This window comes from Melanotaenia boesemani, chromosome 1, assembly GCF_017639745.1.
Source record: "Melanotaenia boesemani isolate fMelBoe1 chromosome 1, fMelBoe1.pri, whole genome shotgun sequence".
In the NCBI taxonomy this organism is placed as follows: domain Eukaryota; kingdom Metazoa; phylum Chordata; class Actinopteri; order Atheriniformes; family Melanotaeniidae; genus Melanotaenia; species Melanotaenia boesemani.
Genome location: NC_055682.1, coordinates 18,306,395 through 18,334,370, shown reverse-complemented (window position 1 = coordinate 18,334,370; position 27,976 = coordinate 18,306,395). Strand labels below are relative to the sequence as shown.

At 35.8% G+C, this 27,976-nt stretch overlaps 2 protein-coding genes across 2 annotated transcripts in view; both read left to right on the top strand.

The window, feature by feature from the left end:
* The first annotated feature begins 21 nt into the window (after window positions 1-21).
* Window positions 22-6,806, top strand: spi1b (Spi-1 proto-oncogene b). The gene is made up of 5 exons (XM_041992778.1): window positions 22-413; window positions 902-992; window positions 2,176-2,357; window positions 4,182-4,332; window positions 5,642-6,806. The coding sequence occupies exons 1-5, from the start codon at window positions 372-374 to the stop codon at window positions 5,953-5,955; spliced, it is 780 nt and encodes a 259-aa protein (XP_041848712.1). The 5' UTR covers window positions 22-371; the 3' UTR covers window positions 5,956-6,806.
* A 5,292-nt stretch (window positions 6,807-12,098) lies between these two features.
* mybpc3 (myosin binding protein C3) overlaps window positions 12,099-27,976 on the top strand; it is a 36,183-nt gene continuing 20,305 nt past the window's right edge. The window contains exons 1-16 of the mRNA XM_041981151.1: window positions 12,099-12,400; window positions 13,740-13,874; window positions 15,116-15,193; window positions 17,864-18,012; window positions 18,460-18,577; window positions 18,658-18,706; window positions 19,488-19,526; window positions 21,728-21,787; window positions 21,909-21,911; window positions 22,437-22,460; window positions 24,090-24,256; window positions 24,354-24,486; window positions 24,648-24,650; window positions 24,731-24,855; window positions 24,929-25,034; window positions 26,593-26,759. Coding sequence (XP_041837085.1) covers window positions 12,103-12,400; window positions 13,740-13,874; window positions 15,116-15,193; window positions 17,864-18,012; window positions 18,460-18,577; window positions 18,658-18,706; window positions 19,488-19,526; window positions 21,728-21,787; window positions 21,909-21,911; window positions 22,437-22,460; window positions 24,090-24,256; window positions 24,354-24,486; window positions 24,648-24,650; window positions 24,731-24,855; window positions 24,929-25,034; window positions 26,593-26,759 — 1,654 coding nt within the window. The 5' untranslated portion in view covers window positions 12,099-12,102. The remainder of the gene's footprint in view (window positions 12,401-13,739; window positions 13,875-15,115; window positions 15,194-17,863; window positions 18,013-18,459; window positions 18,578-18,657; window positions 18,707-19,487; window positions 19,527-21,727; window positions 21,788-21,908; window positions 21,912-22,436; window positions 22,461-24,089; window positions 24,257-24,353; window positions 24,487-24,647; window positions 24,651-24,730; window positions 24,856-24,928; window positions 25,035-26,592; window positions 26,760-27,976) is intronic.

The following is a 27,976-nucleotide window of genomic DNA, read 5'->3' as shown; positions in this document are numbered from 1 at the left end:
TATACACCCTAATAAATGTGAAGTTTCATGGTCTCCCCCGACAAATCATCAATGGCAAGGATCCTGTAGCAGACACACTCTACTGCTTCCACCCACACAAATTTTACAGAAGTTAAAAGTTCCTTTTTCATTTTACCGTCAAACAGCGAGCCTCGTTTATTTCATTTGGTCTGACAGAGCCAAAGGCCCTTGAAAGTAGCGAAGGTTCCACGCTCATGCTATACTATAAGAGAGGGAGACATTTTTTGGTTTTTCGTTGAGTGAGAGGAAATTTTGAAACATTGTGCAATGGTGCCACAAAAGTTTTGAAAGGTTGTGAGAGCGTTTTGCCAGAGAAGTCTCAGAGTTTGTTCACTGGAGAAGAGGTCTCCATGTTGCATCCATACAGAATGGAGAGCTACCTCATCCCTCCTGTAAGTATGACTTATTTCATTTTTATCATCTAAATCTAAAGAAGATCGTTTTGGATCTGAGGCTTAAAAAGAGCTCCTGGAATATTTTGATTTTTAAAGAAGCATATCACAGAGAAACTTTTATAATCACAGGAGTAAAGAATGTATTTTGTTTTAAATTGAGGACTTAATGTGCTCTCCCCTTAGATTTGAAAGCAGGACACAAACTGTAAGCGTCTTTTATACCACCGCTACATGAAAATGAAACTCAAAAGTTCTGGAGTTTCACATTTGTAGGGGCAAGAAAAGAATTTGTCATTATTAACACACAAATATTGTTTCACCTGATTTGAATGGAAAGACATTTAGAGGAATTGTAATTATTTCTTCAAGTACAAAAAGTGAGTCTTTTTTCATGTGTGTTGTCTGCAGCATATAAAACATCCAGCGCCAGAGTTTTGTTTCATGATTTATGCTTTCTGAAAAGTATTTCTTATTTGCTCTTGCAGCACAGTGAAGAAATCTACGAGTCTGACATCTACAGACATCAAATCGCAGAATATTACAATCCATATGTACTAGATGCAGATATTCAGGCAGGTGAGTTTTATTTCAACATTATTTTTGGCTTTGGTAAACTGAATTTTGATCTAATGAGCTTCTACTGAGGGTAATTGTTTTTATTTAAAACTACTTTTTTACAATTAAAATAAGGAATATAATATAGATAAATATAAATTATGTTCAAACATATTGCAATGATAAACGAACACTGTCAAGAACTGCTGCTCAAAACTTCTGAAGTGGAAAATTGATTTATTTTAGTTGGTTTTTCATTTTTAGTCCATGACCAACTGTGGTAACACAGACATTTCTGGGTTATTGTACATAAAAAGACTGCAGAGTATGCAGCTGGAGCGCACCACATTAGGGTGTATGGAACACAGGAAACAGATGCCTTTTCTTTCGGCCGCTACAACTACAGACATAGAACAACTTTCGCCCCATGGGGTTTTGTTGATACATGAGAGGTGCTTTACTTTCTCTTGTAATCTACTGTTTTGAATGTTGCACCAAAACAACCAAAGAGGGGCTGGGTGGTAGAGCTTGTTAAAAAAAATTAGCTGATGTCTGCTATCTAGATCATTTACAGCTATATGGAAAATTTGAAATCAAGAAATATGCTGATAGAGGATGAATAATCTTGTTATATGTCACCAGATGAGTGGCATGTCTTCCAATCTAATGCACGTCATCATTTTCTGATTAGTTTTGCATGTGAAAGACTTAATTTTTAACACTTAAACTTTCCATTCTGGTATGTACAATGTTTTTATTTGATTCTCAAAGTATATCTCTTGGGCAGAAAGGACAAACAGTCCAAGAAAGCATGACAAAGAGTGTAAATTTAACCCTGAAAGCTGTGGTAACATCGGGTGATAACAGGAAAGAGCATCATGGTGAATTATTCTCTTCATTTTGCCCAGTTAATGCAAACTCAAGCAAAATGAGAAAGCAGCTTATTGTCCAGTTGCATTTGTTTGAACAGGTTTTTTTAAAAAAATACTGAGTCTATTGGTCTGAGCATATGTGTCTACTTCATTGTCACCTCACACTTGGGACATTCTTTAAGCATTGTGCAGGGGTGTGTGTCTAAATAAGTCTATGGGGTTTTTGTGTCTGTAATTATACTTGTTGCAAATGTTGAGAAAGCAAAGAAGCAATGGTGTTAGACAACAAAAAGGCTTGGGCAATTATGTTGTTTATCACCTTCTCTGTTCAGATCACTGGGACTACCATGCACACCCTCACGTGCACCCTGTAGAGTTTGAAAACCTCCAAGAGAACAACTTTACCGAGCTGCAGAGTGTGCAGGCTCTCCATACGCCTGGCCTCATAAGATATGATGCAGAAAACTTGCTCGATCCAAATCTTAGTGCACATCCTCATGTGTTGCAGCAACCAGTAAGTTCTTCTTTTACACAGCAGCTTATCCACATATAGATGCATTAAATGTGTAAAAAATGTAAACATTCATTGTTAAAATGATGAGCGTGACTAAGGCAAGGTGGGATTTTGTGTGATACTAATCTGACTGATCAAAGAGCCAACAAGTCACACGGCTCATTTTGTCACTGGTTGGCAACAATATGCAAGTAGCAGACATCTGCTCACTGATATAAAATAAACTTCATCTCCTATATTTTCTGATTTTGGTAGGGTTCATCAAATCCTCTGAATCCCAAAATATCATTTTAGCACACAGTTAGGTTTTAATCAGAAAGACCATTTCAGGAGATGAAGGCCTTTTAAGGTCATCTGGCAAAAATCAGGAAGTGAATCTTTGGGTTACAAGAAACACTTAAATGTAAGGGTTTTTCTAAAATTTTTTCTGTTTAAAAACAGCATTTTCTTTAAATATGCTTTGAAGACTCAGCTAAATCACGTCTGCATGATCCAAGTCTCAACTGAGAGACCAGTGAGTTAGGTTTATATTCTCTAGTTATATATATATATATATATATATATATATATATATATATATATATATATATATATATAACAGTAACAATTAGCACAGTACATGAAACAAGAGAAATAGTCCTTTTAATAGTTTTAATAGCCAGAAACGTACATCTCAAAACTAGACTTGTGTCTGCTGTATGTATCACAGTTTTAAGTGCCAAGCAATTTTAAACCATGCGATCATTTTCCTCTGTGAGGTGAAATTTCCTCTCAGAGAAATGTTTACCGCTTTTTAAAATGTGAGGACTGCATTTATATCGGGTAGCAAAGAACAAGATGAGGTGTTACTACAGCAATGTGAAATGTGACTGGAAAATTCAATGTGAAAACCACTCTTCATCATCTGGAATTCACATGTCTTCTACTAGCATTTTTTTTTCTTTTTTTTTTTTTTTATTTTTGACAGGATGTTATGAATAGCTCAAGAGGTTTTGCCCAGCCAGGCGCACAGCAACAGCAGTGTCCACACATCACAGCTCATGCAGATAAAAGTTTTCCCAAACCCTCTCACTCATACAGAGAAAACATTAGAATGTGTGTTTTTTGGTACTATTCAGTAAGTCACTTACTGCAAAATGTATCTGAAAAGCCTAAATGTAGTTAACATCAATCTCCAGCTTTAATATTGCTATATAAATGAGCTGTCAAACAATTAGAGGCTGAAAACCAAATCAAATATAATCATTTAAAAACTGAAAAGTGAAAGATAATGCATGAGTACATTTTCAAATTAACACATGAACAAACATATCATTTTACATGGGTAATTTTAGTAAAACTATTGTAAATTAAATATATGAAAATGAAAAAGGACTCATTTGGAGTAAAGCCAAACCTGTTTCCTACAAAGATGTGACAGTGTAAAATGGAAATTACAATAAAACAAATTTATCAGCAAACAATTAGGTAATGAGCTGTCCTGTGAATATATGAAAATGACCTAAAGATGAATTATGAAATAATGAAATAAATAATTTTTTTTCTAATTTTGAATTTGTTTCGAGCAATATATGTTAGAAGAAATTTGAGACAGTAGCAAAAAAGGCAGGAAAACTAAGTTTAATAATGCCCGCGATAAAAAACAGTAATTTGAATGAACTCTGTATATATACATACATATATTTATATATGTATATATATATATATATATATATATATATATATATATATATATCCCTTTTTGTAGAACAACATTTGGAGAGGTGACACAACAGTTGAATTATTTTAAGGACTATGGTATGAAACTAATTATCTTTGATTTAGGTAGCATTCTTCCCTCGGGCGGTGTATCCACAGCACTTGTCCCAGCGCAGCTCTGATGATGAGGAGCATGGAGGACATAGCCCCCCACTGGAGGTTTCTGATGAGGAGTGCCTGAGAGAACGAGTCCCTTATGTCACATCAGGAGAACTGGGTAAGGCTTCAGATGACCATATAACCATCAACTATCAACTGGAAAAGAGAGGTTGCTTTAAAGGTTTGTGTCTGTGTAAGGGATGAGTTTTGTCCTTTCTGCATTGACTAGTTGGAGTTTTATCATTGAGTCAGGTCAGCTTTGTGTTCTGCTGACAGCTTAAGTTGACATTTCAAGATCGGCTACAAGTTGCACAAGTGCTGTTACACTGCTTTTCTTTCATCTTCTGTGTAAGTGAACCATAAAAGGAGGGAAGTCTCTAATAAATATGTGCATAGTGTGCTTTTTTGTGTAGATACCTTATGCAGATCTGCATAAAGGTGACAGATAGCACCGTGCTTGTTGAATAGATGCTGATTCACTGTGGTTAGCTTTGCAGTTAACTGTGGTTTGCTTTGCATCTATTGGACAGGCACCCTGCTGACTTTTGGCCATCATGGGATTTGACAAGACCAACTGAGCCTAGTGCTAGTGTCTGTCAGTACTGCCCTTTATTTATTTATTGGAACATAAAACACCTTTTATTTTATTTAGTTTATTTAGTAGATTTTGTACATTTTACCGGTATGATCCTCTAAACATTATCTTAACTGGCAAAATGCCTGCCAAGTAAATTAAACGAGTATTGAAAATTTAGCAAAGATATGGTTGGAAAAGTCTACACGCATTGTATCTGTATTAAGAGAAATGTCCCCATGTATAAAGATGTAGTTTAATACTTGTAATTTTGTTTAGTTATATTGACTTATTAAAAATGTCATCAGTTTGAATTTATTCACTTGCTGAACATCCACTTTGTGTACATTTATATTTAAATTATTTTAATCAACATTAAAACACCTAAATGTACAGTCAACAATATAATGATTTTATTGTAATGATATTATTATATATGTATTTTTTCCACAATATATTATGGCCATGATTGTTGCCCTTGGCATGTTGCGCCACCACTGCTTTTGCAGATAAATTATAAGAAAAAGAAACCATAACATCATACAGATAATACTCTCGGGTAGTTTCTTTCCATTAAAATAGATTTTGGTAAAGGATTGAACTGTAATGAGATTAAAGATATGCAGAATCAAATATTCTGAACCAAAATCCCCGATGACCAATGTCTTCTAATTAAATGCTCTATAACCAATGTTATTTTATAAATGCGTATAAAGTAAGCGAGCTTTCAAGTTGTTTCCAGATGACCACACAATGCAAGAGGTTTATTTTTTGCTCTATGTTGAATCTGTAACAAAAATGTCATTGGAAAAAAAATCCATGCTAACAATGTAAAACTCTGATGTTTTTAAAGGTAATAAGAAGAAGATTCGTTTGTACCAGTTCCTGTTGGACCTTTTAAGAAATGGTGATATGAAGGACAGTATCTGGTGGGTGGACAGAGACAAGGGGACATTCCAGTTTTCGTCCAAACACAAGGAGGCTCTCGCACACCGTTGGGGAATCCAGAAGGGAAACCGCAAAAAAATGACGTACCAGAAGATGGCTCGTGCCTTGCGTAACTATGGCAAAACTGGAGAGGTGAAAAAGATCAAGAAAAAGCTGACTTACCAGTTCAGTGATGAGGTTCTGGGAAAGAGTCATCAGGAGAGAAGACAGTACGTGTAAACAGGAAAGATCAGTGCAGATCATAATCAACACTTCTGATCTAGTAAATAGCATTATATAAATAATTCCAGGAGTGGGATCAGTCCTCAGGAGAAAATGCAGAACAAAATCAGGCATTGAGTGTACCTACTCCATGTTATGTAAGGGAGACCACTTAGTACTGTAATCTAAAGTTCTGATGAGACACCATACACAACTAAATATCCAAAAATCAGCTGCACAGAAAGAAAGTCAGGACCAAACCATGAAAGAGCCACTAAATAATGTTTATGTGAATTTTAGCCCTTTTGTGGCAGACATTTTGATGATGTGGACAAAACCATTCAGGTGCTGTCAGAGTGCGATCAAAGCTTTGATATCTGATAGACACAAACAATGGTAGTTATGAAGAAAAGTACGTCGCCATGACTCACATTCAGCAACTCTCTGGGCCATTTTAAAGGAAGTGGTTTAAAGTGTTATTGCTGTTTGTTAGCTTCACCCAATTACAGCAGCACTCCATAACATTTAGGAAGATTCATCAGTAAGGAAGACCTAAATCTAAACAAAAACCTCAGCTGATATTAATAGTATATGACTCCAAAATTACAATTAGTCACCATAAGCAGAGACAACAGGCTTGACTTTGGAACTTAGGTTTGTTTAATTTTGTGTCCCATTTAGTGTTTCTTAGTTTTCTCCTTTTGCTTTTTTGTCTTGTTTCTGTAAAGTTGTTGTTTATAAGCGCTGGAGGCTGGTTTTACATGCAATTCTAAATGTAAAAGCAGCCTTGGGTTAAAGAGATGCCATTAATAACATGTGAACTGTATAAACATGAATTTCTTGTAAAGAAAATAAATTGTGCACAACGATGTATTCATTATTGTGACATTGCAAGGGTCATGGTTGGGGGGGGGGGGGGGGGGGGGGGCAATATCTAATTTAAAATGGAAGAAGAAGAAGAAGTAAGTGCTGCAAAGTTAAATAACGTCAAATGAGGTCTGTTATCTTTCACTGGATTGCAGAAATAACTGGTAACTATGAAGAACTATTGGGTTAAGGGGGGAGGGGGGTGTGAAGTGGCTTGTCACTAAATACTTACATACATCTGCCTATGTATCCTGACACACCGCAGACACCAGCTCTCTGCTTATAGTGGGTGTGATGAGGGCATTGACACATCTAGGATATAATGACCATTTAGTATGTCTTTATATGGTTACTTAATAAAGGTACTTTATTAATCATTTTACAAGACACATCAGTTTTTAATCAAATGCTCTGAAAGTATTTTATCAAACGTACATCAACTTCTCTACCCCCTCATCTCAGTTTCAACAGAAAAACAGGAAGTCATGACTCCACATTACTAATTGTGTTCATTCAAAAGATCATTTCTCAGATGGAAATAAGACAAACAAAGAACTCCTCAGATTAGATACAAAAAAGGAAATCCTCAATCATTGTTTTATAGGAAATACAGTTACCATTTGCTGTTATGTGCAGAGTGTAAATATAAAATGACCACGCCTCTTGATGCCCCTGCTCTCAAGAGCCAACAGCTCCCCACAATGGTCAGGTTGTGACTAATGTTAATAACTAACAAGTGGCAAGGTCCAAGAAGTAGTAATGACTACAGTACAAAACAAAACAAATACATGGTATAGTAGAACCAAATAACCAGGTGAGTCATTTTACATTAGACAAAAATCTCATTACATCTTATAATACATTCATGAAACCTGTTATAGTAATTATAAGTGTGAATATTTCTGAATACACTTTCACATCAACTCTGAACTTGTATAGTATAGTATAGTATAGTACAGTATAGTAGTACAGAAAAGTACATGATAGTAGAGATACTACAAAGTATAATTAAGTAGTCAAGTGTAGACTAGTATAGTCTGGCATGGTACAGCATATTACAGTGCAGAACAGTACTGTACATAAGAGTACATCATAGTAGTTCTAGTATAGTTCAATGCAGTATAAGTAGGCAGTATAGAAGAGGAACAATATTTAATCTATAGTTTTGAAAATTTTGAACTGTTCCTGGTTTCAATTCCCATCCCTGGTCATGTCCCTTAGCATTTTAGGTATGAACTGGAATAAAAGGACACAGTGTAGTCCATGGTGTATGGACAGAATGCTGTGGACTAAAGACTGACTCAGCCATAAAGTGAAAAAACACCTTAGTCTCTTTGACTATGAAACATAGCAGTCATCCTTAGATGTAGAGAGTAACACGGAGCAGCACAGATGTGGGGAGAGCAAACCCTTCTTTTGGATTCAAAGTTCTAAATTTAACCACTGCCTTACATCCCTTCCCCTCGCACTCAAGGCCTATCATTCAGACGAGGTGCTGAGGAAAGGATGGTTGAAATATAGCCAGAGGTCAGGCGCAACTGGGGTGGAGTGGGGTGAGGTGGTGGGGGCTTGGGGACTGCTGAGGATAGGGGGTGGAGAAGGGGTGGGTGGCTGTTGTTGTAGATGTTGTGTTAGGACTGGAAAAAATGGCAGGGGAGGTGGGATGGTTCATGAAAGGAGGGGAGGCTGTTCGGAAAAAGGAGCGGTATTAAAGGCAGAGGGCTTACACAGACAGCAGACTGTTTAGGATCAGTGAGTCACATTATTAAACACAGGAGATCATTTAGGATGCCAGAGCCTGTCAAAAAAACAGGTAAGTGTCATCATCTACTTATCTTCATTTCTTGATCTGATATTTTGTATTCTGGATGGCAGACTACATGTCTGTTTTCAACAAAGCAATCCCATTAAACGTCACATACATTTGTGTTGACAAGCCTGCTGCCAGTTGTAAATGTTGCTGTACTTTTACAATTCTCTAGCAATGATAACTTAATACAGTATCAGTTAAAAGGTGGGGCAAACCCATCCATTCAAATTTAATGGGTAGGTGTGTCCAAACTTTGCACTGGTAAAAGCTAAACTACAACCATTGTGCTTATTCAAGACCTTGATATAACTAATAAACTCACCATAACCTGATATTTACATTGCATTCATGGAAAATTGTTCACTTTTTTTTAAATTCGTCATGTATCCATAGTGCTCTTTTTGTCATTTACTTTACTGAAATAGATATATACATATATATGGAATTCTTCTAGTATAAGATGGAGAGCAAGACATAAAAAAAGAAAAAATACATCTTAGAAATTTAAATTTCAAGAGTGGTATTTTATAACTAATAATGAGATAAATTAGAAACAGGGTGTTGGGTAAAAAATCATATGTTATCAGCTTAAAAAAAAGTCATGACAGTACAGTCAACAAAGCACAGTAACATCTACAGTATCCACCTTTAATTCAAATATATTCTATGGCTTAAAAAGATACCCCAAGAGGAAAAGTAATGTGACGTCTTAACACTCACGTAGCCCAAGGCCAAAATCAGAACATACCACATGCAATTATGTGTCCTGAGTTCAAAGTGTCTTTCAATGAGAAAGACTGTTCGTGTCAGGAACTCCCATCATCATGACCTACGTGGAAATATCATCTGATGTGAACTCGATACTGTCACATTTCCAGCATCACTGCATTCACAAAATGATCCACTGATCCAGAAATGCCCAACTGGATTCCAGCTTGACAAATGACTTTCCACAGATTTCATTTGCACTCTTGATTAGTAATGAATGGCTGTTTGTGAAGCGAGAAGGCCAAAGTTTCACATATCAGATCACACAGCAGTGCTCAAGTGGCCAGCTTGAGCGTACTAAGACCTTTAGTGTGAAACATTTGTATAAGACAATAACAATTATGATCATCCTGAGCTTGAAGCTTTGGTTGCAGCTATTATCAGCACCTGCATTCAGTATAGTGCTTTCCAGTGTATGTGGTTTGTATATTATATATATATATATATATATATATATATATATATATATATATATATATATATATATATATATATGTATATATATATATAGTGACACACAACCAAATATTCAGGCATTTTCATTTTAAATTAGTGATCCAAACCTTATATTTATCCAACATTAATCAGTCATTTTTTATTTTTTACATCTTATTAATTGTACTTCAGAGCCTTGAATTTGTTGAAAGCATACCTTACATAACAGTAATAGTTACTTTTATGTTCTTGACATTCAGCTAAGACACTGAGGCATTATTTCTGATGCATGTAAAATATAAACTTTTTTAACTGAGCTGAAATTAAGTTTACTGAAAGTTTGTACAAACCTTGATTTAGTCCCAGTATCTGGTAAAATAATCAAACTGACAGGAACCTTTTTAACTTTTAAATGTATAAACAGTTAAAAGCTGTTTAAGATACATCAGCATGAATGACTGACAACTTGACAAGAGGGGCACATTATTCTTCTTCGTCTGCCTCCAGAGTCATAAAAATAGCTTTGAGCTAATCCCTCAACTATGATACCTGCTGCAGCTGAAGCCCTTCCAGCCTCATTGATTCGTGCACGTCCTATATTTAAACTCACACTTGTTGGGTCATCCGGCAACGCAGTGAGGTTTTTTTTTTTAATTTGTTTTATATTTTTTATCAGCGATTTTTTCTTTTTTTCTGATCCTGTCTCCAACTTGCTAAGCATCCATCTATATTACACCAACATAGACAACTTGGTCCCAAACACATGGTGCTAGTGTTAAAGACATCCTGTGTCAAAGCTGTCAGTTACATTATTTTTAGGCTTCTTTTAAAGATCACAAGTGTTGAGTCTAACATTGCTGAGCATGTCTTGGAACTTTTCCAAAGAGGGGAAACAGTAAGAAACTAGATGTTTCATACAAACAGGCTATTTTCCACAGAGATGGCATGTTAATCTATAGATTACTAAAAAATACTTGTTGCCTTTGATTAATGTGTAGGTTCATACTCATTGACAACTACTTTTATTTTAATCTAATATTTTAAATGAAACCAATTAGCTATTTGTAGCATAGATCCTGTGAAGGTCATAAATACTTGTACTGCTGTACAGGATATTCTAGGAATACTTTTAGTTAACTTGTTTATATCTATGTTAAAAACCTTTTTGCTTAACTTTACTTTTAAATGCTTCTATAAAAAATATGTTAGTTTTTAGTTTTTAGATTATTTTTCAAGACTAACTTTTGTACGACTGACTTATCAGTTGTAAAGCACAAAGGACTGTTTATAATTATATTAGTTCAACATTTGCATTGATGGTCATCTAAAATTTGAATGCAACTAAAGCTTAAGAAAGCACAAGAAGCAATTTTACAAGAACTTGATAAATACAGAATATAGATCCAGATAATAGTTCAAATGAACCGAAGCTACATTTGAAATACAAGAGATTTAAAAGTGGACATTTGTGCAGGCAGATCAAGGATCAATAGAAATATGATAAAAACTAAAAAAAAAAAGACTTATGTCAACACTTTTATTTATTTATGTATTTATTTTAGATGTTTTTGTTTTTTAAAAAAAGCCAAATGGTAAATTTAAACGTTTTTTTCAGATAGTTCAACCCAGTGTGTGACAGACTGCAGAACAATGCACCTTCTGGTCTTCCTCTGGTCTTTTCATTATTATTTATTTATGTATTTATTTATTTATTTTCTGAAGAAGAAGAAGAAGAAGAAGAAGAAGAAGAAGAAGACTTTATGAGCATTAAGAGGAATTAAAACAACTTAGGGAATTACATCTGAACTGGTGAAGATTAAAACATAATTTTTTTAGCGGTACCCAGTCTGATCACATACAAAATTAACTCTCAACTGACTGCATTAACACAAGATATGAATTAAAATCCCAGATAATTCCAGGGAAGAAAGTGGCACCTGAAAATCTGCAATTTTCATCTTATGGATGTCCACCACAGTGGTTTTGTTTCTCCTTGAGTTAAGAGCTCTAGTTTCTGGTTGGGAAATCTACTTCTTTTATCAAAAAACTGCCACCTACAGGTTATTACGCAGTATACTTTATAAAAAAGACAGAAAATTTTTATTTCCATTTCCTCTTTATATTAGTTTCACTGGTAAGTGGAAACTTGCCTAATGAAAACATGTGCATACATCTAAAGAGTTCACTTGCAATAAAAGAAAACTTAACTTAAAAGAAAGAAAGAAAGAAAGAAAGAAAGAAAGAAAGAAAGAAAGAAAAAGAAAGAAAATACTTGGAAAAGTTTAATGTTTTTTTTGAACCCACTCTTCTCAGTTTCAGCATTTGCAAAGAAACCAAAGACACGGGAGGCAGAGGAGGGTTCATCTGTGGTCTTTGAAGCAGAGACAGAGAAGTCTGACGTTAAAGTAAAATGGCAGTGCAACTCAAAGGATGTTGCCACTGGTGACAAATATGTCATCACAGCTGATGGAAACAAGCACTCCCTTACTATAAAAGCAGTCACCAAAGAAGATGCCACTGTCTATGCAGTGATTGCTGGTGGTTCAAAGATCAAGTTTGAGCTGAGAGTCGTATCAAAGCCAGGTGGGAGACTTTGAAGCTGCAGCTGTGCATTTGAGGTCTCTGCTCACTCACCTACAGGCTGTGCTGCCATCACTGAGCACAAAGCAGAGCACTCCATTCAGAAAACCACTGGAGACGATACTTGATGCACTGCATGCTCTTCATATTTCCTCACAGACAAAATCTGCACCCTTTGACAGAAATCCCTGTGACAGGGTTTTTGTGTGTGCTTGTTTTTGTTGTTGTTTGTATTTTGTGATCTGTTTAGGCTTTTGAAGGTTTGGTTGGACACCTTGGGAAATGTGCCACTACTCTGAGCGTTGTTTGATAAGTTAAATATGTGTCTGTTTGATTTCTGATATCAGGTTAGATTTAGCTTTCCCCAGAGATTGAAAGTTAAATAGCCAGCTAAGATACTGACTCTAAAGTTAACTAAAACATAAAAAGATAACATGTTAAACAGGACATGTTTTGAATGAAGGTTTGCGTTAATGATTTTTGAACATGATGCCAACTAGATCTAAAGTCAGTAGACGAAGAGGCAAAATACTAAAACATGTGGCGTGGAGCACACAAGATGGATGCAAACCTTAGAAAACAAATCACAATTGTGTTCTTTGCAAGCTATTTCTTTCTTTTTACAGCTCTGTATAAAAGGGTCTGTTGTTCGTGAATGTATCTGTATGAGGCCATTTAGTTTCTAGACAGCAGAGTTACATGTGGCAGCTACTTCAGATTATTATTATCTGTAAAAATTTCCCAAGAAGTCAAACTATTCCTTTGAGCCAGTCACTGTTGTGTCCTGCTCTAATTCAAAATGCAATGTGTGCTGAGTGTGACACGGCGACATTTGTGCCACTAGTCTGTCAGTGGGGCCGGCTTCAACTTGTTCGAATATGATAAGGTGTAAACAAATCTTAAAGAAAGGCGACAGACTGTGTGCCCAGTGTGTTGGGAGCGCCTAGTTGCAGCTGTCTGTGGCTCATGTCATAGGCACCCTCACTTCGTCTGTCCATATGGCGACCTTGACCCCCACACCAGCACATTATTTCCTCATGAGTAACCACCACTTGACTGGCACTGAGGACAGGCATGAGAGGCAGCTGATAACACTTGGAAAGTTAGACAGACATTTAAAAATGATAAGACGAAAGTAACATTTAGGAGACAAATGTGCAACAGGAGCATTTTCCTTGTAACAAAACACAGTTTACAAGACTTTCAAAGAGATTTGATGGCTGAAATATTTAAATGTCACAATATTCTCATGCACAGAAATAAATTTATCTTAGCAGGGGGTAACTAATATTCCATTTCATCTCACACTTGTTCCTCCATATTTTTATATGAATGACAACAGAAGCTCCTGCTGAGGCTCCAGCTGATGGAGCTGGGGAGTCCAACACACAACCAGAGCAGGCCCCTGCTCCACCTGCAGCAGCACCTGGACAAGGAGAAGTTTCTGCTCCAGCACAGGATGCTTCCCCTGCTGAAGGTGAGTCACCGCATGCCAGCATTAATTCAGTCAATGTCAAATTAAATAAAAACCTTCTGGATTAAAATGTTACGTGTTAGATGTTGAATTTCACAACTTTCTTTACTGAAAACATTAAACATTAAATATGTTTTTAATGCAAACTTTATAGTCGGTGTAAAGGAATTCATCAATGACTTCATGCCCAATTTCACAATTTGACAGAATCTCTTGAAACACTAAATGTGTGCAACATGCTTTGCTCCCATTTCAGCCATGCCCTTAGAGTTATATTGATGCAACTGGTTTAAAGTGGTGGAGTGAATCAATTGACTTAGGAGTTAAAATAGGTTTTACACAGACATTATTTCTTTTTTTTGGCTTGCACAATCATTAAAAGTATATCTTTGAATGAGGGGGGGGGGGATATATCGGATTGTAGACAAATGTGGCTCTTTCACACAATCTTGGTACCCAAACACAGTGATGTACAGAATTTGAACCAACAACCTCTACACTCACTTTAGGTTTCCTGTGATAAACTGTTAAATCTGTAGTTAACATATTATTGAATGTTACCACCACCTTCATGTTTTTTTCTTATGTTTTTTTTATTTCTGCGTACTACTAATTCACAATATCATTATAAATTATTATTAGTTGTTCATGCTAATAACTAAAGTGGAAGGCAATTAGTATTCTGAAGTACAGTTCTCACTCTGCCTTGTTTTATGGACATTTAGGACATTATCTGTGTTACTTAATTGTCTTTGTTTAGTAAGACAGCTGATTTTAAGCACTGGATTGGTTTTGAATTTTACTGTTAATCAATTCAAACCTCTTTGTAATTGGCTACTTCACGACTTTCATTATTATTGAAGTTTTATATTCCACTTTTTTTCTCTAATGCACAATTTAAGCTTCTTGAAGAAATCATTGTAATTGTTTTAGAGCTTTCATCAGTTTATTATTATTTTAAACCAAATCTATCAGGTATCATTACTTTCTGCTCTTCTTTTTTAATGTGCTTGTTTTCAACATTTTCTCCCATTTTTTTTTTATCTTATTATACTATGTTCACCATTTTTAATTAAACCAAAGCATAATATAATTTTTTGTAATCCACACAGCATTTTTAGCTGTAAATGCCTCGTGTCGTTCAGTAACTCGGGCCCCGACTCGGGGTATGATCATTTCAACATACATTTTGATTGGTTACCTTTACGCTGTTTTTCTCTCCCTCAATTCTGCTGGATTTGCAGAAGTACATCCTCCAGACACCAGACAGGACTTGACTGGACTCTTTGCAGAGAAACCTCGGAGTGGAGAGGTCACTGTCGGTGAGTGGCCTCAAAATACAGAAAAATTATATAAAATACTTTTCTGTGAGATTCCAACCATGAAAATGACTGAATTACACTGCATTTAGACATGAAATTATCTGTCCATGCATTTAAATAACTACACTTTAAGATTTCCTGAAATAAGAAAAATATCTACTTTAAGTGAGAAATATACTAAAACAAGTTGTGAAACCCTAATTTCCAGTCTATTATTTAGTTGAAAACTACTGGTTAATGCTTCTCTTCAGTGTTGTTTCTTTCTCACTTTGAGAGAAAATATCTTAAAACAAGATGATTCCTGTTAATAGCTTTTTAATGAAATAATAAAGTCTCAGTTTTAACTTAGTATGGATGTAAAACAACCAATTTTAAGATTCAGTTACTAGGCAAGGCAAGGCAAATTTATTTGTATAGCATATTTGTGTACAAGACAACTCCAAGTGCTTTACACAAAACATAAAAACATTACAGCAAGGAGCAGAAAAAAATACAAATGTGTTAGAAAAACAAATATTACAAAAGATCAAATTGATTACATTAAAACAGAAAGAAAGAGCTCCGATAAAGAAGTAAAGCTAGGTTTCAGCGTAAAAGAACCAGCTGCAGAGCTGGACTCCTAGTAAGAACTAATGAAATGCAGCAGAGAACAGGTGGGTCTTCAACCTTGATTTAAATAAACTGAGTGTTTCAGCTGATCTGAGGCTTTCTGGGAGTTTGTTCCAGACATGTGGAGCATAGAAACTGAATGCAGCTTCTCCAAGTCTGGGTCTGACTCTGGGAACTGATAAGAAACTGGATCCAGATGACCTCAGGGTTCTGGTAGGTTCATACTGGGTCAAGAGGTTATTGATGTATTTTGGTGCTAAACCATTCAGAGCTTTATAGACCAGCAGCAGAACTTTAAAGTCTATCCTCTGGCAAACAGGCAGCCAGTGTAAAGACCTCAGAGCTGGAGTGATGTGGTCCACTTTCTTGGTCTTAGTGAGGTCTCAAGCAGCAGAGTTCTTAATAAGCTGCAGGTGTCTAATTGATTTTTTTAGGTAGAATCTGTAAAAACACTGTTACAATAATCAAGCCGACTAAAAATGAAAGCATGGACTAGTTTTTCCAGGTCCTGCTGAGACATCAGATCTTTTACCCTTGATATATTTGTAAGGTGATAGTAGGCTGATTTTGTAATTCCCTTAATGTGTTTTTCAAAGTTAAGGTCTGAGTCCATCAATACACCCAGATTTCTGGCCTAGTTGGTGGTTTTTAGGTGTATAGACTGAAGCTCTGTGGTAATCTTAAATTGCTTCTCTTTGGCTCCAAAGACAATCACCTCTGATTTGTTTTTGTTTAACTGGAGAAAGTTCAGGCACATCCAGTCATCAATCTCCTCAATGCATTTCCCAAGGGCCACTACAGGGCCTCGATCTCCTGGTGACATTGTAATATATATCTGTGTGTCATCTGCATAGCTATGGTAACTAGTTTTATTGTTATTTATGACCTGTGCCAGTGGGAGCATGTAGTAAACAGAAGAGGCCCCAGGGTGGAACCTTGGGGAACTCCACATGTAATTCTTGTCTGCTCAGATATAAAATTACCTATTGACACAAAGTACTTTCTATTCTCTAAATAGGATTTAAACCAGTGTAGTGCAGTGCCAGAGAGGCTTACCATAGTTTTCCAGTCATTTAAGTAATATATTGTGGTCAACTGTATGTAAATGTAATGCAGCACTGAGGTCAAATGATTATTTGATAGGTATTGATAGGCATCATCTGTATTCAAACATATGTCATTAATGACTTTGGTCAGAACAGTCTAAGTGCTGTGGTGCTGTCTAAACCCTGACTGAAAGACATCGTAGCAGTTGTTTTGTGTTAAAAAGTTATTTAGTTCATGAAAAATGACTTTTTCAATTGTCTCACTTAGAAAAAGAAGATTTGAGATTGGTCTGTAGTTGCTCATTTGTGTCCTGTCTAGTTTGTCCCTTTTTAGCAAGGGTTTGATTAAAGCTGTTTTTAGAAGTTCTGGGAAGATGCCCGAAATTAAAGATAACAGATCTGGCTCCAGAGTTCTTGAAACCTTTTTGAAAAGGCTCGTCAGCAGGATGTCCAAACGGCAAGAGGAGGAGTTATGCTCACATATGAAATCGCCTAGATCTTTGCTGCTAAAGGGATTAAACTGTGTCATAGTATTTAAACTGGTTTTCGATGGACACAGTATATTTCTTGAACCTGTTGCTGCTGATGAACCAACTGTTTGTCTGATATTCTGAATTTTTTCTGTGAAGAATTCGGCAAACTCATTGCAGGCCTTGGTGGAACAAAGTTCGGGTGCTACTGACACAGGAGGATTTGTTAATCTGTCGACAGTAATGAAAAAGGCCCGAGAATTATGGTAGTTTTTGCTAATAATGTCAGAGAAAGAGGACTTCCTTGAATCCTCAGTTGTAGTTTTAAGAGTAAAAAGTATGAAAAAAAAAATGAAATACATATCCTCAAAACATGATTAATAATCTTACACATTCTGCTCTTGCTGGCATGTTTTGAATGTAAAAGATGAATGCTAATATCCATAGCAACCTGTGGAAATTCATCACTGTACGACAAAAATCATAACAAACGGTTAAAACTGCTTCAAAAGTAAATATTCAGAGTAAACTTTTCCTTTCTGCAGGTGAAAACATCACATTTGTGGCTAAAGTGAATGCTGAGTCACTGCTGAAGAAACCAGCTGTTAAATGGTTCAAAGGGAAGTGGATGGACCTCGCCAGTAAGTCTGGAAAACACCTGCAGCTAAAGGAGACATATGACCGCAACACCAAGGTAGAATCATGCGGAACACAAACACAGACATGACAAGGAAATAGTGACACATATTAAATATACATACTATCTGCACATTGTACTGGTATATATTGCAAAATCTGTCCTTTACATCTGTTTAGTCATTTAGTGAATCAGATACAAGTTCAGATAACCTTATAAATGGTTTTTATCGACTTACTTTGTCTGTGAAGCACTTCGTGATGATTGTGAAAGATGTTGCACAAATAAACTTTACTTATAAACTGCAGGTGATCTTATGAGTTAGTTATTGCAAAGCCACCTCAAACCTAAAGAAAGTAAAAACAAAAAAGTAAGTCCAGTAGATTAAAATTAGTTGTCTCATAAACAATGTAAGCATGAAGCACATAGTTTAGAGGTTTTGCTGTGAAACCATGCCTTTAATCCTCATTTCCTGGCACTTTGTATCTGTGCATCTGGCTGCAGGTGTACACATTTGAGATGCAAATCATTGCTGCTAAGCCAAACTTTGCAGGAGGTTACAGATGTGAGGTTTCATCCAAGGACAAGTTTGACAGCTGCAACTTTGAGTTGACTGTTCATGGTAAGTTACCCATTACTGCAGCTTGTAAAGGTACTGGATTAGTCAATGCTCTGACTTTTGGGATCTGTATTGCCTTTCAGAGGCTCGTGCTCCTGAAGGTCTGGACATAAGAGCAGCTTTTAGGCGCACGTAAGTTGCCTTAAAATTAGCTTGTATCATAAGTTATGTGTAGGTTCTTCCATTACTAGTTAATTATGTGTTCTTAGTTTTTTTGAGAAAAATTAAGTTTTGATTTTTGTATCCATTTCTATAAATTTCTTTGAAAAAAATCAAAACACTTAGAAAGTGAAACTCTATATTTCCTGTCTTGCAGGGAACCAGCCACCTTTTTTTATATTTAGACAATAGTGTTTCAGAAATAATTCTGTCTTTAATTGAAAAAACTCAGTGAACTAGGAGTCAGATTTGTCAAAAAGAGGGGTCAAAGTGGATAAACCTCCAGCTAATACAACCACATTACAAATATTCATTATAACAATCATAAAAGTCCTAAATAGGACTTTTTGCTTTTAATGACTGATTAGAAAATGTGAATTTATCTTAGCAGGATGTAAGAGGTGCTACTGTATTATGGTATATAAACAAAGTGAAACTGACTGACTTATTCTAAAGGAAATTATAAGTTAATGAATGTCTTTGATTAAAAGGTTTATGGCTGAAAATTGCTTGAGCAACCAAAAAAGCATATAAATAATCACTTAAATTTTTTTTACTTGGTGCATATATATTATACTATATTTAAACTGATAAGCAATAAAAATGTTACCATCGGGTTGCTGACACCATGAACCAGGAAGGTTTTGCATTCAACAATATATATTCAAGATAAAAAAAAAAGACAAACAAAGCTGATACTCACAGTGGATTATCATCATGCTATGTGTGAAAAATAACTGTGGAAATGCTTCAGGAGTGAAGGCGGTAAGAAGAGAAGTGGACCAGGAGCAAGGTAGTAGAGGTGTTTGTTTCAACAACAGAGGCTCATTTTCAAACTCTGAGGACTCTGATTGTTAAAGAACAGAGAAATCAGGACTGGGATCAGAAGCACGTTCTCTCCTCTGTGGCCTGTTTCTTCTCTGCATTCATGTCAATCCAAACCAGTGTTGTGAATGGTGCAGCGTCCAGTGTGAAGAGGTTTGAGAGACTGACCACAGGAGGAAGATCATGAGAGAGCTAAACATAGATATCTAAAGAGGACTTAAAAAGTTAATCTAGAATGTAATCACTAACAATAGCCAGGATTGTGATAACCTTTGACAGTCCATATGCCAAGATGTAGTGGGTTAAACTGTTAAGTAGAGTGTACTTACATCAGTCAGCTCTCTCATATCTTCTCCTGCATCTCACTGAAAACACCAGAGCCAGCTGCACAAACAGCTACCCAGCAGAGCCAGATTTGACAGTGGTTTGATTGCACTGAAAGTGCAGGATGTGCTAAGACTCACAGACTTTTCAGTAGCTGAGCTTTTCCAGGGGGGGTTGCCACATAGAGGAAGTGCAGCTTTGGTGTGTTGTAACTTCACCACATAAACCAGAGACTCACATTTCTAATCCTGCTGTTGGATCAGAGGCAGGAGATAAGCACACAGTCAAATCTATGCCCTTGTCTTTATCTTTCATCCCACTGATAAGCGACAAGCAGACTCTATTGGTTAGTGACTTTGTGTTTTCTTTAACCTTGAGTGTTTTATATTGTTCTTGCATGGATGACTGCTGCTGCTCATGGCTTGGAGGGATCGTTGGGTTTCATTTTGGGAAATACGATCCTTGCAGGAAACCTTTGTTGTATATCTCTTCCTCTCTCGCTTTTTTCCTGTCTGCCTCTTCACAAGGAACCCTTGCAGTGAATGAAGTTTCCCCTAAGCCCAAAATAATGCTGTTTTCTTTTGCACTTATACTGTAGGTATCACCCTTTTCCATTTTTTCTAATTAGTAAAAGAAAGTGATAAATCCAAATTGCGCCCTAAAGTAACGGCCACAAGAGCAGCTGTATGCAAAGTGTGCTGCTCAAAAACATGATGTAGGTGTAGTCCAAAGGATGCATTTTAATCCTATATGCAATGCTTTTCTCTTTCCATCCTTACCACATAGCTTTAATTTCAAACCCTAATCAATTTATGTTATTGTCTAACGCTAACCATAAAGTGAGAAACATTTATTATAAGTGTTAACATGACATCACGGCACCCAGCCAAACGACATCCATTAAAGTTAAAGTGGCACAAGAAAGTGTCTAGCCATGATTGCTCTCTAACCTTTTAACTAAGAATTGTTATTACCAAATCCTCACAGAGTGTTTATGTAAAATATTCTAGAGTTGCTGACTGAAAACAAAAGTGAAAAACTAAAACAAAACAAAATGCATGTCTCAAAGCACTGGTTGAAAAGACAGGATTTAATAACACCATCCACTGTTCCTACCTACCTATGACGTTTTTGTGGCTTCTTAAAGGAAACACTTGAGCCTAACTTTTTCTACACAATGAAATTGCTCTTGTGAGTCATATTTCACTATTTCAGGGGGCAGTACCTTACACCTGTCAAGGTGAACGAATGACCTCTGTGGCCATTTTGTTATTGGCGGATTTGATGAAATCTTAAGTTGATAATAGAAATTAACCCTAACTGCGATTCACTTAAAAGGGACTTAACTGAAAATGTTCAGTGCTGATTGACCTCCATAATCTGGTTAAATAATAGAATCATCATGGTGATAGTATTTCCCAAAATAACAACCGTCTCTTTAAACATAGCAGCAACTGTCTCCAGCAAAACATCTGCCTGTACATTTACTTCTTTTATCTATAAGTTTTTCTTTTCTTTTCAGTTTTACAGAGTGACTCATTTCATTCGTTTCATTTCAGGTTAATTTTAGTTTAAGGTAACAACCTTCCCAGAAAAGTTGTCACAACTTTTTTGGAAACAAGATTTGTTTTTTGCCAGTTCTGTCATGCTATTCAGCATCTTTCCACACTTGCACATCGAAGCAAGAGGAAAGGGCATGGTTAATTTTGTGTAAACTATATGAATGTGGATTAGTTTCATGTCAAGCAAACCGTGTCTGTGTTGTATTAACACGTGTTTACTCTTTGGAGAAAAAACGGAGGAGAAGCAAGTTACTTTGGTGTTGATGTTTTGTGATTTCTGCAGTAGCACAGATGGAAATGAAGATTCAGGGGAGCTGGACTTCAGTGCTTTACTAAAAAAGAGGTAACTTACTCATTTTTAAAAGAATCATATATCGCGTGTATCACATAAATCACGTGTATTGATCTGAATAATCTAAATCTGTCCCTCTCTCTCTCTTTCTTCCTACTTTCTGTGTCTTCAGAGAGTAAGCTGTCTCTACATTTTGAAATTTAAAATTAAAATTATCTCCTAATAATGTACTTGTAGCATGAAGCATGAACATAAACTTACTATGCATGATGCATCCAGTATTTTGGAAGGTTTTATACATTCTGTGTCTGCAACAAACCATTGTATTACCCCATCAAAATACATTCACACATAGTCTTTATTTCATGATTACAAGCTATAATGTTTCCTTAAATTCCACTTACATCATCGTACTGCACAGCTCAAGCCATCCAGCCCGTCCTAACGCAAAGATCTCCTCTGCACGTATGCACAACAGAACTGAATGCCATGTCAGAAAACTAATCTGAGTTTAATTTAAGTATCATTTTTATCTTTGATGCAGAGTTTGTAATGTGCATAGTTTTGTTTTAGTGTACTTTAACCACTGTGCTCAGATGTGCTGGTTGCGTTGCTTTTGAAATGCTGTGTTTTTACTTGTCTGGTTTGTTTTGTCATATTTGCCATGCTTGTCTCGTGGGTTCTACCTCTGACTGAGCAGCAGTTTCTTTAAATCCTCAAACCGGTAAGAAACTGCTGACATGTCTTCTGTCACAGGGAAACTTTTCCTGGTTTTGTGTTGTTCATCTTTTTGCATGAGAGCGATGAACCCTGAAAGTATTGTTTTAAGTTAAGGTTTAAGCATTTAATGAACTTTAAGTTCACTGTTAAAGACTAAGTAATACAAATAATATAAGATTGTCACATAAACTAATATTAGCTCATTTTTTAGCTAACATTTAAAATCTAGTATTTAAATTTTAATTATATATATTCTTATTAAAGTAACGATTAATGCGTTATTAAATTTCAAGATGATATTGACATTAGTTTAAATAGTGAAAATAATAAATAAATAATTTAATCATAAAAAACCTATTACAAATATGGTGCTAACATCATTACAGAGTTTTAAAAACACGCTCTTCCTGTTTAGTTTACTTTTTAAAATGTATTTATTTAGTAAGAAATATAGTTTAAACAGAAAACTGTAAGATAAATGAAAAACATTATTAATATTTTATTCAGTTTTACAACAAAACAAAGCTGAGAAAACATACCGATCACAAATCCCAGGTCTTTTCTGCCTTCTTACATAAGTAAGAGACGTTCAACTGCAGATGGAAAACTGATTCAGATATGTTTCCCCTGTGCCTGACTTGGCCCGGGTCAAGCTGTAAATCCTCCCAGTTGTTCTTTATTCTGTAACTGCAGAGCTGCAGTCCTTAAATGATTGACACTGATTTGCACAGCTGTGTTTCATCTGCTTATGTCAGCATGAAACCGGCCAATGGCACTTTTCCTCCATGGCTCAGACGTTGCATTAAGCAGACATAAGAGAAAGATCTCATTTGTAATCCTGACACACCAGGCAAGGTGTTTGTCAACTCAAAATCAATTCAGCAAAGCAGAACAGGAGAAATTAGTTTCTTATTTCTCAGCCTTGCTCATTGAAAACATCAGTGGATAATTATCTAATTGAGACACTCAAGTGTTAAGTGTTACCTACAAACTGTGTAAAAAGAAATAACTACTCATAATTAATGTGCACAAACAGGTGCTTCTTGTTTTCTCTTTATTTATAGATGTATTGTTGTATCGGGTAAAAACAGTTCGGTTAGTTTCTGTGTATCCAAGTGCATCAGCTGCTCAGAGTTTTCATTTAAGAGTTGAATAAGTTAAAACCGCTGTCCTCCTGTCAGCCAGACTTTAGAAATATTCTTCGTCTTCAAAACAAAAATATCTGCAGAAAATATACAAGAAGAAAACAAGTACTCACAGATAACTTAAAACCTTTAATGAAGTTATGACCACATAAAATAACAACATTCTTCATTGACTAAATAATCAAGCTAAGCAGCAGTAATGCAGCTCCACATAAAAAATCATTTATGTATTAGGAGTTGTGTAAGCTGGGCTTGTTTGAAAGTAATTCTAGTAAATATTATCAGACCTTTGACCACTGAGAAAACATAACTGACTGACAAGCTTTTGTTTTTAAGCTTATTTGTTAGAAACACCCTGAATTTAATATGTGAAGTGCTCTCCTGTTGAGATGTTGTTTTTTAATAACTCATTTTCATGATGTAAAAATCTAATTCTGTGCTTCCTCACTTGTTTTTACATCATTCTCCTGCCACTTTCTGTTCATTAGAGCCATACAGGTGAATACGGAGCCTGATGTGGACGTGTGGGACATTCTCCGTGGCGCTCCCGCTTCTGAATATGAAAAGATTGCTTTCCAGTATGGTATTACAGACCTGAGAGGAATGCTCAAGAGACTGAAGAAGATGAAGAAGAAAGAAGAGAAGAAAAGTGAAGGTCGGCAAGTTACCGTTTTGACAGACATTGCTTTATCCTTAACTCAAAAATAAAAATCAAAGACTGGTTAATGTGTTTCATTATTACTTTCAATCAGCTTTCCTCAAAAAGTTGGACCCAGCCTACCAGGTAACAAAGGGACATAAGATAAAACTTGCAGTTGAGGTTGCCAATGCAGATGTGGAAGTGAAGTGGCTGAAGAATGGACAAGAAATTCAAAAATCTGGAAGGTCTGAATTCACCTCAGCTTCAAACAACATGCTGTTTCTGCCATCACCTTTTGTTCAACACCGACCAGCAATTTTTAACCCCATTTTTTAATTATTTTCCTCTTCTGGCTCTTTCACTTGCCGACCCAATTCCTCGTCTTGTCTTTTCATTGTATCTCCAGCAAGTAAGTATACAAAATTAAAGACTAATACATCTGCAATGAAAACAGTGTTTTCATGGTTGGAACATCATCTCTTTTTAAAGGTATATATTTGAGAGTGTTGGCAATATGCGCTACCTGACCATAAACCACTGCTCTTTGGCGGATGATGCAGCTTACACCTGTGTGGTTGGAGATGAGAAATGCACCACTGAGCTCTTTGTTAAAGGTAACTCTGGTTAAGAGGTGATTAGAAGCCAAGATTAGCAGTTCAATTACTCATTCCTATCTGTTTTCTGCAGAGCCTCCTGTCACAATTGTGAAAAATCTGGAAGATCAGATGGTCATGAAGGGTGAGCGGGTGGAGTTAGAGTGTGAAGTCTCTGAGGACGGAGCCAATGTTAAATGGTGAGATATTCTCCTTTTGCTCACTATTAAGCTGTCAGTAGTTCAATTTTCATGCCCTTGGATGTCAAAAATGTGTAGTTATCACCCTAGAGAACTAGAGAAACTCCAATTTACATAATGTCCAGAAACTATTCAGTCTACAGAGATGTTTCCAAACAAGCTAACGGAGCATAGATCAATAAAGTCAGTAAACCTAAGGTGGAGGGAATTGCTGCCAAGCTGTCAACTGCTATGTAAACAAATTTAATATGATTCTTTTTAGTGTCTCTGTCAACTTTTTAGACACTCTTAAACAGTTGCTCAGACACCCAGCAGATGGCATTTGAGATTGTCACGTCTACAGACAGATGCAGAGGCTCAGAGCACTGTCTCTCTGAGATGCTCCAAGTTATAAATTATCACCTCGGTGAAAAGGTCACATGAGCTATTTAGTATGTCCCAAGTGACCTTTATCTGAGGGAGAAAGTTGCTTTGAAAAGGTGCACTGGTAATCATTTGAGTCCAGTACCATTTTGTGTGAACAAGACCAAAATATGTGGTGCTTGGACGTTTCTGAACCTCTCAGTTCGCTGTATTTCTCTTTATATCAATGGAAACGTCACTACATTTTCACAGTAAAAAGTAAAAATAAAATAGGCAAAACTTCAATTTTTTTTTTGTGAAAATGTATCTATATTTAGATTACATGTGCATGGTAACATTTGTTGTGATACGACTAAATATTTCCAATAATCCTTCATTAGTCCTGCACATCGGTTGGAGGAGTTTTAGTCCACTCTTCCTCTCAGAGCAGCTTCAACTTACTGCCATTTTGTGTTTCCGCACAAATAGCTTGCTTCAGGTCCTTCTATAGTCTCATTACATGAGTAATGTTAAGATTTCACCATGTCAAAACATTAGCTTTATCCTTCTTTATCCATTTTATTTGTGATTTGTGTGGTTAGACTTACTCAGTAATATGACATACTATTAGATTGAATTAATAGAGAGATACCTGATTATTTTTCTTTAAAAATCACAAATATAACTTAGAATGTGTTATTCTGTCTATAATCATTAGCTACCCTGTCCCAGATGCAGCAAAAAATACCCAAACCTTGATGATACCACCACCATGTTTCACAGATAGAATAAGCTTATGCAAACATACAGAACTGTACAGACTACTACATACTTTACTCATGGAGGAGTCCTTGTCAACAACTCCAGGTTGGAACTGATCAAATGATTAATGATGAAAGAGTGAAACTTAAAAATGCAAAAAGCAAAAAGGTGCATGACCAAAAATGAAATAAACTGAATATTATGTCCTGTAGTATGTGCTGAGCTCAATTTTAGTTTGTTAGGTCTCCGAGCTTTTGTGATACCTTAAGCCAGAAATGGAATCTACACACTGACATGAGTCAAAAGTGGTCTTATCCTGAATGACCAGGACAACATGCATTGAAATGCTTCAAAAATAGAAAGACCTTTGAGTTTAGACTCCAAGTTTATTTATGATGCTATTAATATTGGTCATTAAAATATTGGTTGCTGAGGGTTTTTTGTGTCTGTGCAGGGAGAAAGATGGAGTGGAACTGACCAGAGATGAGTCTTTCAAATATCGATTCAAAAAAGATGGCTGCAAGCATGTGCTCATTATTAACGAGGCCACCAAAGAAGACTGCGGCCACTACAAGGTCAAGACAAATGGCGGCGAGTCCATGGCTGAACTCCTGGTGCAGGGTGAGAGTCGGTGGGGCTGTGGATGCCGCTTTTGTCAGCAAGGAATTCTCCAAGCACACATTCTCATAGACTACCGGTAGCTAACCATGCGGCCTTGCCATTCTTGGCATGCTGTCAGTCTTTGTATAGCTCACATCATCCTGCCAAGGTTGCAACAGCGACAAGCAAACTAAAGTTAGATGATATATATTTTGCCTGAAGGGCACAGGTCTGCACAAGTGGCCTTGGTTTTTCTCTTGTCTTTACTGTTATGTTGTTTGGTTGTGTTGATTTAATGTTTCGTTGACACATATTTTTTATTACTCAAAATTAAAAAAAATTATCTAATATAAAATCACATTGAATTTGCTGAAAATAAGATAAAGTCAATGCCACCATATACCACTCACTGTGTTCACACTAGTAAGAAAATACGGCAGATTTTATGCTGTGATACCAAGGACCAAAAATACCACATACATACATACATACATACATACATACATACATACATGCATACATACATACATACATACATACATACATACATACATACATACATACATGCATACATACATACATACATACATACATACATACATACATACATACATACATACATACATACATACATACATACATACATACATACAATGAAATATAAAAAAATAAATATAGTGAAATTTATTTATGTATTTAACTGTTTCTGTATTTTTACATGTATCTTTTTCTAATTTATTAATTTCTCTATTTATCTTTACATTTATTTTGGTATTTATTTATTTATTTATTTATTATTATTATTATTATTTTTTTTTATTTGTTTATTTTTTGCTTCACAGAAATTATAAATGATCAAATTTATTCTTGAGTTGATTTTTTATTTTTTTTATTTATTTATTATTTTGGGCATAAATTTGAAAGAAATACATACAAGCATACATAAATACATGGAGTGGGATTTGATTGAAAAATTAATCTAATTAGAGTCTTTGTAATTAATTAATTAATGCATTTAATTGCATTTCAGATCAAAACAGTAGAAAAAGAAATAGACAATATCTCTGGCCATAAATGACCGGACCTAAAGATAAAGTGCCGTTTACAGCTCCGGCTGTTCTCTAATTAAGAGTCTGCTCTTCATTAATAGGCGTTAATATCTGACAGTCAGCCAGGGAGGGATCAGCCATCCGCTTCGAGTCTGGTCATAAAGCAGCGGTGAACATCTGCTCTGCAGC